An 18,540-nucleotide genomic window follows, 5' to 3' on the forward strand; every position below is an offset into this window, starting at 1 on the left:
AAGTGGCTTATTGGTGACTTCCTTCATTGTGTGAGTGTTTCATGTTATCCATATGGGATTCTCCCTGGATGTGCTATCTTAGATTTTTTTGTCTTACTTCAGCACAGACATTCAAGGGTCATTTGGTTCAATTTGTTCTTTTATTTTTCAAATAATGTGTGTTCAAAAGCCCCTTTGGATCTGAATTCTTGAGAAAAGATTGGCAGGTGTGCCCACTCCCTCTTAAAACCAGGATTAGCAAGCTTAAAGTAAAACAACTAGTTCTTGTAACTACTATTGCAGATACTATTGTTAATTGAATTGATTTTATTTTTATTTTTCTTTTAAGTTAACTTTTTTATTAAAAGTAAAACTGCATATAGAGAGCATAAAAATGGTGGCTGTTTGCTTTTTTGAGTTCCTGCTTTATGGTAGCTTAATACACTGCTGTAAAAGGGCAGGCTTTTTTTTACAAGGCTTTACCTACACATTTTAAACCCTGTTGTAGAACATTTTTTCTCTGATCAAGATGAATTAGTAAGTTTTGCCTACTGGTTAAACAGATCAGGTAAGTTTGCATCATTATTTTGGGAATCCATAGTAAATCAAATTGCCTCAATGTGAGATTTAACTGTATCATGCATTAGCATAGTCTGAGACATATCAGTCACATGCAGCTATATATTTGCAGGGGGTATATCCTAAAAAATGCATTGTGTTTTGTCAGTATTTTAACATACTTTGAGTTGTGTCAATATTTTAAACTAAACTGATGTCTGCAGGTTCACTTACTAGACCTGGGTTATCAGCAAAGGAATTTACTTGGAAGACAGAAAGCTGTTTGGTACAGCTAAAATATTCATCTCTCTAACTGATTCCTCATTGATGTTTCTGTACAAATTACACTGCACTCTACAGAAAGATGAACAAAGTGTGATGTTTTTTCACAGAAGGCTTTACTTTTTTCAAAAAAAGTGTTGCTCCCTACATTAGAAATATTAACAGCAAACTAACGTGTGTGAATCGGCACATTTTTATTTTCTAAAAGAAACTACACAGAGACAAGAAGTGCCTTGGGCTTAGGTGAGTAATGTTCCCAATCTTTCTTCTCTGTCCAAATGAGCAGATAATTGTACTCTTACTGGCATTAAACAAACCAATCACATTGCAGTACTAATTTTACAATATTAACTTTCAATATTTCAAGGATCCAGATACCATTCTTTATAGGGTTCTGCCAGGTACATTTAATATAATTTGCTTTCTTGCATTTACTGGCACTTGTCCACCCAGTATCAAAGCACAGTAGGATTCATGACTACAGAAAATTAAAGAAAATCTGAGATATACAAAAAAAAAAAAAAAAAAAAAAAAAAAAAACTGACCGTCATTGCAGTTACCCATGTGTGTTGACTTTTTTAAATGCAAATATGGAGTCAATTTAAGAGTTCGATTGTGTCATTTATGATTTTCTTATAAAATGGCATAGCTAATAGTCTGCTTTGTCAGAACATATGGTTGCTTTGAGGGTAAAGAAAACATTTCTGCATACTACCCAGTATGTGACATTTATTGTTATCATCTGACTTCACCATTTTCTGTTATTTATTTTGTCTAAGGTGTTATTCAACTGCAATAAGTTATGCTACTTTATGCATGTTCTCTGCTTCAGCAAGCATACACCAAGCATTACTTTACCAAATCCTTTAGTTAACAGCACTAATATCATTCTCAGAATGAATGTTTTATTATCAAAACTTTTAGACAAATACTGTATTTTTCTGATTTTCTAGGATGGGGAAGAGATTAAGCCAGGCAAGGTTGGCTATCGGATATACTCCATGGGCAGGAAGCGAATCTTACAGATTACCAAGTGTAAGATGGCAGATGCTGGGACTTACATGTGTGATGCTAGCGACTGTAAATCATCTGCTAAACTACAAGTGTTCGGTAAGCTTGTCTATGTCAGTGATAATTATATACAAACAGCATATGAGCTAATACATCATTAGTGAAATGATGTCTAGTGATTTATTACAATGAGGGTTATATTTTTAATGCAACATTTTATTTCAGAATAACTATTCATTGCTGTTTTGTAAGCATTATGAATGAGAATATGTTCTGTCTCATGGATTAGCAGAGTTATGGCCTGCTGTAAAAAATTGTGAACTGAAGCAGTAGTGCACATGTCCAGTGTACTATACTTCATAGATCTTGTGAAAGTAGTCCAATTTTCATGTTGTCAGTATTGACAAAGAATAGCACACTCCTCCTTCATTAACTGCAAGCATTTCTTTCCATTCTTTGTTTTCTGTTCTTAAAAATTACATTACTTTAACAGTAACTAACATACACACACCTACATTAGTCAGCTGCTACCAGCCAAATTAGTTTATTCACCTAAAATGTCTGTCAAGGCAATGATCTCCTAGCGGTTGTATTCAAACAAAATGCTCCACATTCGATTAGGAAACCATCAACTGAAAATTCATTATAACAGTGAGATTTACCTAAATGGAAATGCATCCGATTCTATGCTCTTTCTGAGGCATCAGTAAGCATTCAGTTGATTCTAAATTTGCACTCTCACCACAGATTTTCAAATAAGAATGATTACCTTTTCACAGAGATATTTCCCAACATTCACACCTTCTTACCTGTTATTGAACTTAGTTTATTTACTTAGCTCTGTTTGATAATTGTGTTTAAGCGAACTGTTCTATTGTCTCTTATCAGCCAGTAGAACCTTAAACACAACATGGCAAAGCAAGCATTATACATAAGATATGCAGTGCACTGTATACACGATAGGATAAATGTGTTATGAATATAATGTCATGCAGATGGCAAATACATACATGCACACATATACATATATATATATATATATATATATATATATATATATATATATATATATATATATATATATGCCGTTTATAGCATTACACTAAGTCATTAATTTGCAGTGAAAAGTGAGGTTTAAGGCTGCTTATATATTAACCATTCTTCTTGAAGGAAGCACATTTTGATTGTATGCTTGTAGATGTTCTTTTAGGGAAGTTTTAAATGCTTGGGTTTCTTGAAGATTTATGTTTTTTTTTTTTAATTTATTTTATTTATTTAATTTATTTAAATGTATTTATTTAAGGATTTAATCTTGACAGGCGTTTAGAACAATGGCAGTTTTGAATGGTGGCCTGGCTAAAATTAGGTTACCTTTCTGGTTCTTTCTCAGATAATAGCTTTGTTCTGTAAGGGAGAGGAATTGCCTTGATTTTCAAGATTTTGAAAAGTAGAGTATTTATCATTTAATACACATTGTGGTAGAGCACAACGAATGTACTAAATGCCAAGGTATCACCAATAAGTGAAGAAAATCTTCCTTACTGTTGTTAAAAAAATGTATAATTTATTGCGTGATGAAGAAATGTTAAACTCTTTCACCCACTACACTGTGGGCCTCTTCAGAACATTGCAACTTAAAACGCTACAGCTTAAATTCAAAAGTTGGCGCCAAACTTTTTTTCCTTTAAAGCTGTATGCACATACAATTCCTGCTTCCGCATAATAATGTATCCTTTTGTATGTGCTCATTGTTTACACTCAATAAACTTAAAATATACTAAATTATACTAAATTACACTAAATTATGCATATAAAATTATTAAAAATTGTTTAAAAATTACTTATGTCATTGATGAATATTATGAACTATGTTAAATTAATACTGTGATATTATATTACCAGAATCACTATTCAATATAATACTGAATATACAATGTACAGTTAAAACAGTACAACGTATAAACATATAATAATTGTGTATATAATATTGCACTACCCTTATTTCTATTATAATCTGTTAAAAAGTTTATTACGTACACTTATATTGCCTAACTTAATAATCAAATTTAACAAACCTGTCTAAACATCATCATACTGTATACATTCAGAATGACCCTATCTATGTCAGTTGATATTGTTCGACACACCGCCCCTTAAATTTAACCTATTTCATCTGCAGTATAGGTTTACACGAAATGTGGCCATTAAGACCCGGTGGAGTGGCCGCATCCAAAAACATTTGCCACCACACTTCCTTGAACCCCAGCAGGGTTTTGTGATCTCCTCCCCTGGGGTCCATTTTAATGATATCTAATATAGCAACTCTGAAATCATGTGTCTCTCCTTCCCTTTCTATGTGTCTATATAACGCACTGTTAGTGTTCTTCCTTCTGATACTGTACATATGGTCATATATGCTTTTCTAAAACATCTCTCCATTTTTCCTACATAATAACACGCACATTTAGTGCACTTCGTCATATAGATAAGCATTTTTGTGTTGCAATTACCATATTTGAATCTCACTGTAAGGTGTGACTCATTCTCTATTTTAATTTTTTCTTTTTCTAAAATGTACACACATTGATTACAAGCCCCACATTTTTTGGTGTAATTCTTGTTTACTTTATTAGCTCCCATCACTGCTGATGTTAGATTATGTTGTTCCAGGTAACTTTTAATGTTTCGTCCCATCTTATACACAAATCTCGTTTTTTCTCCTATGATGTCTGTAGGGATTGATCCCCCAACATCAAGTTCCAATATTTTATTAATATATTTTTCACTTGTCCTACCTCTGGGTTGTATTTAAGAATACATGATCTCTGATGTTGCACATTGTCTTGAACATCATTACTTCCCTGGTTTTGAGTAAAGCTGCTAACATTCCATGACCCTAGAAGAGGTTTATACTTAATTCCCCATTCCGGTATAATGTATTGTCCGATGTTATTCATCATGTCTAACGTGTAACTCCTCTCCTTAAACAGGCTGGTTATAAATGTTATTTCCTCAACCATTTCTTTATATGGGAAGTCATGCATGCAGCAGGTATACATTGCCCTTTGAAAATATTATATTTGACCTTTTCAGGATGACAGCTACTATATTCAAGGTAGTCATTTGACAATGTGCTTTTACTATGGATACGTGATTTAAAGCCTCCTTCCTGACTGTAAATATAAGTATCTAAGTATGCTATGCCTTCATAACTATGAGAATGTGTGAATTTGAGAAATTCACTGCTGTTGTTTAGAAAGCTAATGAAACACTCAAACTTCTCAATGCTGTCATCCCATAGGATATAAATATCATCCAGAAACTTAGAATAGTGCTTGACACTCCTAAAATGTTCACTAGGAAACAAAATGGTGTCTTCCCAATCTAACATGACCAGGTTTGCAAATATGGGAGCACAAGCTGCGCCCATAGTGACCCCTCTGGTCTGGCGGAAATGTTCACCCTCAAAATATATAAAATTGTTGTCGAGCACTATAGACATACATTCCATGATCAAGCATATAGTGTCCCAATCCAAATTTGTGTGTTTTCTGATGCTATTGCACAATGCATCCAATCCTGCTTGTTTAGGAATGCAAGAGAAAAGGTCAATAACATCAGTAGTTACAAACATAAGCCTTTCCTTCCATTCATCAATATGATATTTACTTAAAAACTCCCAAGAGTCCTTCACCATGTGGGGTATCTTATTGTATGTGTGTTTCAACCACATGTCAATAGTTTTGCCCATAGGGTATGTTTTGGACTGACTGCCAGACACAATTGGCCGAAAAGGTGGATCCTGAATGTTTTATGGACTTTAGGTATACCCACTAATGTAGCTAATCTGGTAGGAGAGACACATGATTTCAGATTTGCTATATTAGATATCATTAAAATGGACCCCAGGGGAGGAGATCACAAAACCCTGCTGGGGTTCAAGGAAGTGTGGTGGCAATTGTTTTTGGATGCGGCCACTCCACTGGGTCTTAATGACCACATTTCGTGTAAACCTATACTGCAGATGAAATAGGTTAAATTTAAGGGGCACTGTGTCGATCAGTATCAACTGACATAGACAGTGTCATTCTGAATGTATACAGTATGATGATGTTTAGACAGGTTTGTTAAATTTGATTATTAAGTTAGGCAATATAAGTGTACGTAATAAACTTTTTAACAGATTATAACAGAAATAAGGGTAGTGCAATATTATATACACAATTATTATATGTTTATACATTGTACTGTTTTGGTGGTGCTGCGGTAGTGTTGTCGCCTCACACTAAGACATTGCCCTGTTCGATTCTCAGCTAGAGCTCTTTTGTGTGGAGACATGCATGAATGGGTGTACCTTTGTTGAAGGTTGTGTGTCAGAGCTGGTAACTCAGCACGTAAAAATCTACTGCCAATCATTAGCGGACTGGAGTTCTGCTGTGGTGACCCCTAACCGGGAAAAGCCGAAAGACACAACAACAACAACATTGTATATTCAGTTTTATGTTGAATAGTGATTTTGGTAATATAATATCACAGTATTAATTTAACATAGTTCATAATATTCAACAATGACAGAAGTAATTTTTAAACAATTTTTAATAATTTTATATGTATAATTTAGTGTAATTTAATATAATTTAGTATATTTTGAGTTTATTGACTGTAAACAACGAGCACATGCAAAAGGATACATTGTTATGCAGAAGCAGGAATTGTATGTGCATACAGCTTTAAAGGAAAAAAGTTTGGCGCCAACTTTTGAATTTAAGCTGTAGCGTTTTAAGTTGCAATGTTCTGAAGAGGCCCACAGTGTAGCGGGTAAAAGCACTTAACATTTCTTCATCACGCAATAAATTATATATTTTTTTAACAACAGTAAGGAGGATTTTCTTCACTTATTGCTGATACCTTGGTATTTATCATTTAAGTGAGCCACACATGTTACAGCTCACCCATTTTTTCTAAACATTTTCCTGACATGTGCCGCTAAGTTTATAACAATCAAGTGCAAATTCCCTGGACTCTAGCTCATTTCTACCAGTTGCACCTACCATATTTTGAAAAGTCCTTCCTCCTTAACATTTTTAACTTTGCAAGTATTTGGTTTATTGAGTATATTTAAATGTTGATTACCTAAACTGTCTTCAGCATTGGACTGTGAGGGAATGTGAGTGGTAAAATTCACCAACATACACAACTGCTGTGACATTTCTATTAGTAAGGTCAGTTTCACACATACGATCCCAGAGAAGTTAAGGATTTGCCTTCCAGAGGCAGAACTGACTCAACAAGAACTTGTGCCGGTCTGACAAATTAATGCACCACCTCTCAGAAGAACAAAAAAGAATGCTTCTACAAGCCTGCAGGAATTTGGTTTCCTGAATACAGTAACCAATTCATAACAATGCCCCAGCTTTTAAAGATTAGAGCAAACAAACAAAAAAATGGCTGTAATAAGGTACCTAGGCTACTGAAATTCAAGAGCCAATCAGGGCCCATCTCTCTCCCCTGACTGTGACTTTCCTGTCTCACATTATGGTATTAAAAAAATGCACACCCTCTTACAGTCAGTCCAGAAAAATACACAAGAATGCCCTAGCACTGAACTGACTGACAGTAACAAGGTGTGGAATTAAAAAAAAATTCTTGTCAGTTAAGCAAAATAGGCTCACTGAAAATCCAGTGCACAATGATGCATCCAATATGCAGCTTTCCTAGTAAGTGATTTAGCATCTGATTTTGGATTTAATTTCCATGTCAGCACACTGAATGTTAGCACGTACATTTAAAAGACCTGAACAGAGTCCTGGGACGGAAGTATGAGTGAAATATTTGCTAGAAAACAGGGGCAGGAATAATAGTGAATGGAGTACAGATTGATCAGAGTTGAGGTTAGTATGCTCTAATAGATATTATTGAAGATCTTTATGGAAACAGCTTCTTTTAGAGTGGCACATATAGTACATTAGCAGAAGAAGGGCATAAAAGGTGCCAAGAGGCTGAAAGAGATACAGCAGGATTTTAGGAAATGACTAAACATGGCATCTTAAGTGGTTTGCAAGCACGCCATAGTTTAGTATACTTGGGAAGCAATAACCCACCAAAGGCATACACAATATGTAACTGAAGCAGAAGAAATTGTTAAAGGAGAAAGGGACCACATGTACAACAAACAATAAATGAAGAGAGAACAAGTGTAGTCATAGCAGTTGACCTACAGATAAACAAAAGAGGAATACCAGTAGTATGGTAGTATGACAGAAAACCAGACTGTAAAAGAATATACAGAGTCAACATCAGTCAAATTCTTCACAAAAACATTTTATATACATTCATATATATGTGTGTGTGTGTGTGTGTGTGTGTGTGTGTGTGTGTGTGTGTGTGTGTGTGTGTGTGTGTGTGTATGGTTCCCTGCAATTTATCATACAGATGTTTCAATTGCTAAACTTTTGAACTGTTAAATGTTTGGAAATTCAAACTTGTGTTTGAGGTTCAGTTAAGGGTGTAACTGTCTGTGCACGTGTTTGATGGTTAGAGTAAGGGTTAGATAAGGGCAAAGCTTTAGTATGTGGGCAGCTGCGTTAGTGTATGCATGTTAGGGATAGGTAAGGGGATAACTTTAGTGTGTGTGTGTGTGTGTGTGTGTGTGTGTGTGTATGTGTGTGGTGTGTGTGTGTCTATATATATATATATATATATATATATATATATATATATATGGGTTAAATAAGATTTATTTAAGGGGATAGATACGGTGTTTTGTGTGTTTGTGTATCTGTGTCTGTGACATGTATGCCAGTTTGATTGGTGGTTCAGTAGAGCATTGCTACAGGTGATTGAGGTACATAAACATCCAACTCTGCTTACTCCAATGTTATCTGCAAAGAGGAAAATCATCTGTAATTTGCAGGAATTGCCTAACACCCATGAGTTTATGCAATATAGTTGTTTAGTGAAGGGTTTGTTATCAGAGTGCTAGTTCCACTACTGCAAAGCATCGATTCTGTTCTAGTGTAAAAACTATTCACAATATAGAGGATTATGTTTGAGTCACTGATCATAACCTGCATATTGTCCTTTTGAGACATGGATGCCAAGAAATTAAGCAGAACAGCGAAGCTTTTCCGTAACAACTTAAGGTTTAAAATTATTTCAGTACCATATAAATGGCTGTACATTATTTTGAAGATGTATTTTATATTGCATTAATTTTGCAGGTGGGATGTATAAAGTTGCAGAGCTAAAATTTTAGTTTCAATATCCTATAAAGAACAGGAAATACATACCTTTTAGTGTTACAAATTTGCATTGGGATTTTTTTAGAAGGATACTAGAATCTGTCTCATGAGAGACATTGATGCTTTCTAAATGTATTCAGCATTCTTTAATGTTATGTAATGTTATGTATTGCGTTTTACCTTTTTGAAAGATCCAATTACAAATCTCCATACATTACCAGACTGACAAAAACATTACAACATACCTTGCAATATTAAAGCTACAGATAATTTTATCCATTTGTTTTGACTAGAACCTTGACTGCTACATTTTTTAGGCAACGCCAACCTGTCAAATCTTCCATCATAGCAAAACAAACCCAGGATAGCCTCTCTGTATTACTGTTAAATGCCAGGAGTCTAAACAAAAAACTCCACTCCCTGCAAGCATACCTGTCGACTGTTCAGATTTTCACAGAATATCCAGATATTTGTCTCATATTTTTGGTCTATTTCTAATAAAATAGTGATTTACTGGCAAATCATTGCGGACTGAAATCAGAAAATAATGGCAGAGGTTTGAGTTTTAGACTTCACATCCTCCAGAAAATTCATGCTAATGCAAAAACTGTTATTCTATCAGCCTACTTTTTAAGTTTGTAATAATATTTAAAAAGTGTCTGTATCTTGTGGCATTTGAACGCCCATTATCTGTGGCTTTTTCCAGATTTTTTGCTCTAAGAGGTTGAGAGGTATGCCAGCAAGGTCTCTTTATCCTGAAGTACACTGACATATATGTAGTTACGGAAACATAGTTTAAAGCCACAGAGATCATTCTGGCAGTGCAAGGCTGTAATTCCCTCCCCACATATTTTGACCACTTATAGCACAGGAAGGGACAAAAGTAGTGCTGTCTCTATATTCATCAAAAAGTCACACCTCAGTACTGGTCAAACAGTATGACACTAGCTTCTTTATGTCCATTTCACCCAAAGCAAATTCATATAGCATATCATTGCTAGCTGTAGGTCACCCCCTGTGACCTAGGATACCCATATTATATATGTAAACCTACTTAAGTCACTCTCCATTGTACCCAGCATTATAGTTCTGGGCAACTTCAACTACCCCACTATAAACTGGAAAACATACACATCCCCCAATGTGGAGGCTCAGGGATTTCTAGACTTTGTCAACACAAATGTCTAGTCCAGGAAGTCCATACACCCACTAGGGGCACCACCATCCTTTATGTGATCCTCACAAACACAGGGAGCTTTGCACTCAATGACGTGTAATGTCCTCATTTGTCAGATTGGACAATAAAATGTTCTTCTTTAAAATTAAGCTAAAATTGTGACCTCATCTACCCTAAAGCATTCATAGGTTATTCCAGAGCTAACCTCCTGCTACTGAATGATACCCTGGGAAAATGTCAAACCCCCTCAAATTGTGTGAACTCCACTGCCTATCCAGAATTGTTCGAAGAAGCCCTATTCCATCATGTAATCAAATCCACTGAGGCATCTGTAGTTACCCAGAATAAGTAGAGGACTAACTCAAAGAACAACCCACCCTGGTGGAATCCCAATATCAGCAAACTGTATAATAAAAGGAAGAAAATTGTGGCCAAATCCAATAAGAGCAACACCCAACAAGGCAAGAAACCTCTCATCAAAATAAATAAGCTACAAAGGAGTCTTATCAAGTCGATCAAAGCCAAATTTGAGGCAAAGATAGTTGTGCAGGCAAAGGACAACCACAAGACTATGACCACAACCTCAAAGGTAATATACAGTTTACTGAGCTAAATTAAAGTAACCAAAGCTATGGATGCAGGCAAAATGGCACACTGCCTTTCCTGATCTGGCCAAAGCGTTCAGCTATTCCCCATTCAGGTTATAAAGACAAACTTATGAAACTAGAAGTAAACCGCTATGTCACCTGTTGGATGGACAACTAGCTCACAGACAGGACACAGGAAGTCAGGAAAGGGGACTCTACCACCAGAAAAAGACCAGTCAGCAGTGGGGTTTCTCAGGGTTCAGCTCTGGGGCCACTTGTTTTTTTGGTATCTAATTTTCATAAGTCAAAGATAAAGTTAAAGGCCTCTGAGTGACCAAGTTTGCAGATGACTGCAAGCTTGGTACAGTTACATAATCCAAGGATACTAAGATATTCCATGTGGGATAGGTGCAAGAGCCATGGTCTAAAATTGAATGCCAAAAGTGCACTATAGTATACTTTGGAAAGGATACTTTTATGCATAGTATCCTTTGGAAAGTTGGCCACCCCTGGGAATTACCACATAGACAATATACTCCAAGAGTAAACCCAGTGATTAGGAACTTGAAGACATATGTGGACAGTGACTTGGCCTTTTATCATCATATCTACTGTTGTAAGGAAGTCATTCTATAATGCACAGCTTTTAAGCAATGGTACGACATCCAGATTAAATGTGCTATTATCCCCCTGTACTCATCCCTCACTAGACCTGTCAATGTGTACATTTCTCCCTTCAGTATTGTACCTTACCAGGTATATACAATAACTGGAATGCCCACAGAGGTTTCTCACAAAAAGAATACAAGGTGTAAACCTGAGTCCTGCACCCTGAGACCCATCCTCCATCAAATGAGCACCTCATGATGTATCTCTGTATTACAGACTGGAAGATATTTCTACATGCCTGTTGTTCTTACTTGTAAACACACACAAATACTGACCCAAAACAGAATCTGGTATGAATGGAAAATTTGGTCTCATTTCCTTTCTTTACTTTTCTGAGTAATGAAGACAAAGAACAGGCTCCATCTCCAGATGGTTTAGCTGCTGAAACCAGTTACGTCAGTCACATCCTGCATTCTCATTGAATCATGCCATCAGTCTGTTTCTTAAAAGTTGTATCTAGTAGTGTATTATTAAGCAATATATAAAGATCAGGTGCATAGGTTCATAGAGGTTACTAGACTATTGACCAGAGGGTCTTTACAAGCCTAGCTGTTAAATCCCAATATAATACTAGATGAGAGATATCATCTATGCCCAAGCTTTTACTAGCAAGGGCTATCCATGTCCAGGAGAGAAGCCAGAAAGATCCCTGGCAAATATTTACGGTTTCCCATCCACTCATCCAGGTTGAGCTACAACAGGGTCATGGAGGTGCTCTGCTTGATATGGATCGGAAGCCTATTCCAGAGGAGTGTTAACTCTGAGAGATATATCTGTCTCTCCAGCAGGTCCTGTTTGTCACAGGCTAGAACGAGGTCCCTGGAAGGGGTAACTCTAGTCCCATTTGACTTAAGGATGTGCAGCATATCTATTAGATTTAGGTCAGAGATAGAGCTGTGCACCAATCATAAGTTGCCTCTAAGTAGTCTATGTGCTACTGAGTACAGTGACGGCTACTTCAGTCTGTCTGTATAACACATATGCTGGAGACTCTGAATTTTCTTAGGCAGAAATCTCTGAGATCTGTCAAGTTGCTGCAGGTGTCTGGTATGGTACATACCAAAGGGAGCATTATATTAAGTAATAGGTCTGATGAGGGATGAAAACAGGGGAGTTATAACATCTTTTGCTCTTGAGGTGATGCCTTTGCTAATCAGGAGAGCAACATAGAATGCCTTCCTCACCACAGTAGACACATGGTAGTCAAAGTTGAGGTCACAGACAACTTGTGCTCCCAGGTCTCTCACTACTGAATTGGTGCTTAGGGTATTACTGTTTGTTTTATAATCAGCAGGAAAATTGTTTTTACTGAAGAGAATGATGGATGACACATTTTTTAGCATTTAGCTTAAGACCGTGGCTTTGGCACCAATCATTGTTCTCTGTAACCACTTTTGAAGTATGCTGACATCGCTAGGAGATTTAATTATAGTACCTAATTTGCAGTCCTCCACAAACTTGGTTAGCCACAGCCCCCATTTTGGCCTGTACTTCTGAGAAATATATGCCAAACAAGAGGGCCCAGCATTGACCTTTGTGGGACCCCACTGGTGACAGGTCTGCTGGGAGAGGTAAAGTCTCCCACTTGAACTGAGTGTTGTTGATCTGTGAGCCAGTTTGCAACTCACCTGACAACATAGGGGTTGATATTCAGCAGAGTTAGTTAGTCAGTGATCTCCGAATATTGGATAGTGTCAAAGGCCTTGGCCAAGTCAAAATAGGCTGTGTGCTTGGCTTTGCCCTCATCTATGGCTCTGGTCACATTCTCAAAGAAGTCCACCAGGTTTAGCAGGCATGACCTACCCTTGACAAAACTGAACTGGGACAGATCCAGGGTTTGGAGTTCACCTATATACTTATTTATGAGGTCTGTGATGATTCCTTCCATTGCCTTACAGATGAGGCTGGTTAAACTTATGGGTCTATAGTTACCCATGTCTGTTTGTAAGCCACCCTTGTGGTTGGGGGATAATAGTTGTTGTTTTCAATTCAGTGGCGACAAAGCCAGTTCTCAGGCTGTGGTTGAATAGAGTGCCAAATTTAGTAGCTTGCTCTTGTTTTAGAACATTAAGAACGCAGCTAGGAATGCCATCTGGTCCCATGTAGGCTGTGTTCTTAGAACTGGAGAGAGCATTGATGACATGCTCTTTGGGGATGCAGGGAGGAGGAGATGATGAAGACATGCTTTGTGGTATGCTTTGGGGGATAGGGGGTTGAAATTTTTGTAAAACCTGTCTATTAGCAGATTTGCAATTTCCGCATGGTCAGTGTGTGTGTGTGTGTGTGTGTGTGTGTGTGTGTGTGTGTGAGCATGTGTGTGTGTGAGCATGTGTGTGTGTGTGTGTGTGTGTGTGTGTGTGTGTGTGTGTGTGTGTGTGTGTGTGTGTGTGTGTGTGTGTGTGTGTGTGTGTGCGTGTGTGTGTGATGCCATCTATGATTAGTTCAGCACACATCTGAGTCCTACGTTTTAGGATGAGACACAATTGAAGAAAGCCTTATGGTTATCATTGGCTATGGTTGCTAATTTTTTTTTCACAGTTCATAGGTTTATAAGTTCATAGGTGTAGTAGGCTAATGGCCCTGGAGCCTTTACAAGCCTAGCCCATAGGATTACCCCGGCATCATGCCACCTAACCTTAGTTCCCAGTACCTCTGTCGAGTAGAGCCTCTGGAGTGATCCCCGGGATGAATTTTCTATTTCCCATTCACTCATCAAGATTTCTCTTGAAGAGGCCCAGTGAGGCACTCCCCCTGACATGTATGGGAAATCTATTCCATAGCATGGGCAGTCTCTGGGTTATGAACCTGTCCCTCCAGCTTGTTGTGTTGATTGTGGTAATGAGGTTGAGGTCTCTGGAACATGTAGTGTGGAGGGATTGGGATTTCTTTAGATGTAGCATTTCTAACAGAGCTGGGTTAGACACGGCTTTGTAAGTCAAGCAGAGATCGCTTCTAAGTAGGCGATATGAGACAGAGACTAGTTGGAGTTTTTTGAGTCTGTCCATATAGGACAAGTGTTTAAGGCCCAGGATCCTCTTTGTGAGGTACTTTTGCGGCCTTTCCAGTTGTTGGAGGTGTCTAGTGAGGTGCATGCCAAATGGGGCATTGTACTCGAAGATTGGCCTAAGTAGAGGGAAACAATGACCTCTTTCTTCCTGGATGCAAAACCCTTAGTAATGAGATGTGCCACATAGAAGAACTTTCTGACCACAGTGGCAATGTGGTGGTCAAAAGAGAGGTTGCTGTCAACCTGTGTTCCCAGATCTCTTATAACACCTTCTGTGTTCAGTGGACTACCATTGATGTGGTAATTCATGGGAACCAGGTTTTTCCTAAAGAGGATGATGACACATTTTTTGGCATTATGCTTAAGGCCATGGTTCTGACACCAGTCGTTGGTCTCAGTGAGACCTGTCTGTAGGATGTCAACATCACTTGGGGAGTTAATTATGGCTCCCAACTTGCAATTGTCTGCAAACTTTGTCAGCCAGAGTCCCATTGTGTTGGCCTGGACTTCAGGCAAGTAGATACCAAACAGGAGAGGACCCAGGACCGAACCCTGTGGGACTCCACTCATGACTGGTCAGCAGTCTGACTTGGAGTCAGCTACTTTCACACTGTGGATTCTATCAGTGGGCCAGTTTGCAACCCACCTAGTGGTATAGAGGTTGATGCCTAGCTTAGTGAGTTTTTCTATGATTCCTGAGTGGGAAATGGTATCAAAGGCCTTAGCCAGATCAAGGTAGACTGTATGAACCACCTTGCCTTCATCCACAGCTCTGGTGACTGACTCAAAGAAGTCGACTAGGTTGAGCAGGCATGATCTAACCTTCACAAAACCAAATTGTGTGAGATCCAGAGTATGGAGATTCCCTATATCCATGTTTATTAGCTCCATGATGATGCGTTCCATAGCTTTACATATCAGACTTGTCAGGCTAATAGGGTGATAGTTCCCAGTGTCTGTAGTTGCTCCTCCTTTGTGGAGAGGGATGACTATAGTAGTGCGCCATTGAGTAGGGACAAAGCCTGAGGTGAGGCTGTGATTGAACAGGGCACACAGATGAGGTGCCAGTTCACTCTGTAGTTCATGTAGAACACACCCAGAGATATTATCAGGTCCCATAGAAGCTGTATTCTTGTCCTTGGATAGTGCTGTTTTAACCTGTGCAGCAGAAATACTGAGTACCTGACAATCTACTGGTATTGTGATTGGTCCTTTGGTGGGGGAGAGAGGGGTAAAATTGGCACTGAATCTGTCAGCCAGTATATTGGCAATATCTGTTGGCTCAGTATAGGAGGTGCCAGTGTGCAATATCTCTGAACAAATCTGGGTATTGCCATGGAAATTCTTTACATAACTGTAGAAGGCCTTGTGGTTGTCTTTACTATCTGCTGCAATTCTGTTTTCATAGCTAGCTTTAGAGGATTTGATGAGGGATCTCAACTTTTTGTTGCTCTTTGAAGTTTTTGCAAGTTGTCTTATTTGCTTGTTTAGGCTGAGGAGGGTGCTCTTCCAGTTCTGGGATCTCACTTTTGTATTTTTTGACAGCAGCTTCTTTCACTTATTGTATAATTTATTACTGCTAGATGTCTACCAAGATGGTTTGTTTTTTCTTGAGGATCTTGCTTTAATCCTATCTGGGACCGCTGTGTCAATACATTTGTGTAGATGATTACACTGGGCATCAGTATACCTTAGTATAGCTGTCAATGCCATCTGTGGAAACTGGAGCTTGGAAGTAGCTTATACCTTCCTTTGGGAGGGTATAGTTAGCTTTGGTGATGTTTTTTAGCCTGACTTCTCCTTTGGGGAGTTCTGGAGCTATTGCTACTTCAAAAAATGACTGATTTATGGTCAGATTTAATCAGTGCGGGCTCTACACTTGAGGTGTTGCATATTGGTGAGGATGAGGTCTAGAATATTTGAGCCCCTTGTGGGGTGGTGCAGTATTTATTCCAGGGCATTTGAATTAAAAAATCCCAGGAACTTTTGTGCGAGTGATTTTGGGCTCATATAAGTTTCCCAGTTAATGGAAGGATAGTTGAACTCACCCATAACTAGGGTGTTAGGTTGTACTCTAATTGTCCCATGTAGATCTAAATAAGCTGTGTGGGGATCTTGGTTCATCAAAGGGGGCCTGTAACTGACGATGACCTGAAGGGTGGTCTTATGCACGGTTATTTGGACTTGGAGCAGCTCCATAGAGTTTTCTTGTTTAACCAATCTAGAGGTGTAATTATCTTTAATAAAGATAGATACTCCACCTTCTTTGGTTCTCAGACCTTCAATTTGTGGTCTGAAAGTGTGGAAGGCATTCTAGTCTTGTAAGGCCGAGGTACTTTCTGAGGCCTTGAGCCAGGTTTCTTTGACTGCATAGACGTCAGCATCTTCCAGGGAGAGGAGTGCTTCCAGAGAGTGAGGTTTCTGATTTAAACTCCTAATGTTTAGCAGCATGACCCTTAATTTCTTTATATTTAATATTTTCACATTGGGAATTTTGTTGTTGTGATCTTGCTTAAAAAAGGCATTATGGGGGAGGCAAGTGCCTTAGCCAGCAACTGAAAGCTTAGAAGTGCCATGTGAAGACATTCACTGGCAAAACAGCGTGGTCTATTGACCATGTTGTCCCAGGCTGACAAGAACTGAATCCCCTTAGAATGACAGCAGAAAATAAGCCAATTATTAGTCAATCATTTTCTGTTTATATTGTAATATCATCCTAGGTGAGGGCAAAATGCTGCTCAAAACTAGGGACATACCTGCCTGGGACACACATTCAGAGACCTCAATCATGTCTCTCTTCATATATTCCAGAGTGGTATATCTCAAGTCTTTCACACCAACATGAATTATGACTTGAGTGCATGTGTGATCTGGTGAATCCTTGCACTAGACAGGCAGCTGGCTGTAACCTTTTTACTTGTTCAACTTGGGTAGTGGGGCATCTGCTTTTCTCACTATAGAGTCACCTATAACTAAAACATTTGGAATAGTTGTGCATTGCCTTAATGCCTTATTTGGTGAGACACAGGTGCTACTGTTTTTATGTGTATTGGGTGCTTTGGATATTGTATGAGGTGTAGCATGTTTGTGTTTTGGATGTCTCTGATGTTTAGGCAGGTTTCTGGTGAGTACCTGTGCATATGAAGGTTTAACTGTTGGGTGCATATTGTGAATAGGAGTAGTGTTGTGTGAGCTGACAACCTGTTTAGTATTGCTGTTCGGGGTGCAAGAGAACAGTGATTCCAGATGAGTGTAGGAGCATCTCTCACAAATTGTACTTGTGTGATTTAGGAGCAGGTGTTGTCAGTGTACACAAGGTAGTTACCCATGTCCACCAGGCTGGCAGGAGAAACAGAGGGAAATTGAGAGTCCATAATGCAAGTTTGAACTTGCTATCTCAGAAGATAAAGAGAAAAAGATAGGGGTATCAGGCAGGGAGCTATTTTAGGGTGACTAACCTATGGGGTGTACAGTAGTATGTGTATAAAAGAGGTTATCTACAGGGTCTACTGTTGATAGGTAAGAGGTAAAATCTCTGGTGGGTGGTTCACTGAACAGCTGAGAGCTATTCAAGAACTGCTCTGCTTTTGTGCCTGTAACCACTAAGAGTTACTCCCTTTGTGTGGTGCAGTGCTATGTGCAACCAAGAGCAAGCAGCTAATACAAAGAAAGCAATGAAAAGGCTTAAACTGAGCCCTGCACCAATGAAATAGCTCAAACTGAGCCATGAACCAGTAAACTTCAATTAAATACTTCTACTGTACACTCCTGCCATGAGGGTACTAGGGGTCTTCTCCAAAAGAAGATGTCCTGATTTTTAGTGCTCAATCTACAAACATAACTGAATTCAGCTGGTCTGAATCCAATCTATAATATGGCCAACAGAAGTGCAACAGAAAAACAGAAAAAAGCAGGATAATTTTCATTTAATTTAAATAAGCAACAGTGTAAAAAGCAGCACAGTTTTTCTTGAATTAATAATAGCAACAGAATAAAACACCAGAAACAGGTCTTTTCTTAAATTAAGTA

General features: G+C 38.3%; 1 protein-coding gene across 2 annotated transcripts in view; it reads left to right on the forward strand.

The window, feature by feature from the left end:
- Positions 1–18,540, forward strand: part of OBSL1 (obscurin like cytoskeletal adaptor 1) — a 1,518,259-nt gene that overhangs the window by 1,349,155 nt on the left and 150,564 nt on the right. For both annotated transcript variants that reach the window (XM_044060562.1, XM_044060561.1), the window contains exon 20: positions 1,773–1,929. In XM_044060562.1, the coding sequence (XP_043916497.1) occupies positions 1,773–1,929 (157 nt within the window). The remainder of the gene's footprint in view (positions 1–1,772; positions 1,930–18,540) is intronic.

Source organism: Protopterus annectens, chromosome 2.part0 (assembly GCF_019279795.1).
Source record: "Protopterus annectens isolate FY-2018-M chromosome 2.part0, PAN1.0, whole genome shotgun sequence".
In the NCBI taxonomy this organism is placed as follows: domain Eukaryota; kingdom Metazoa; phylum Chordata; order Ceratodontiformes; family Protopteridae; genus Protopterus; species Protopterus annectens.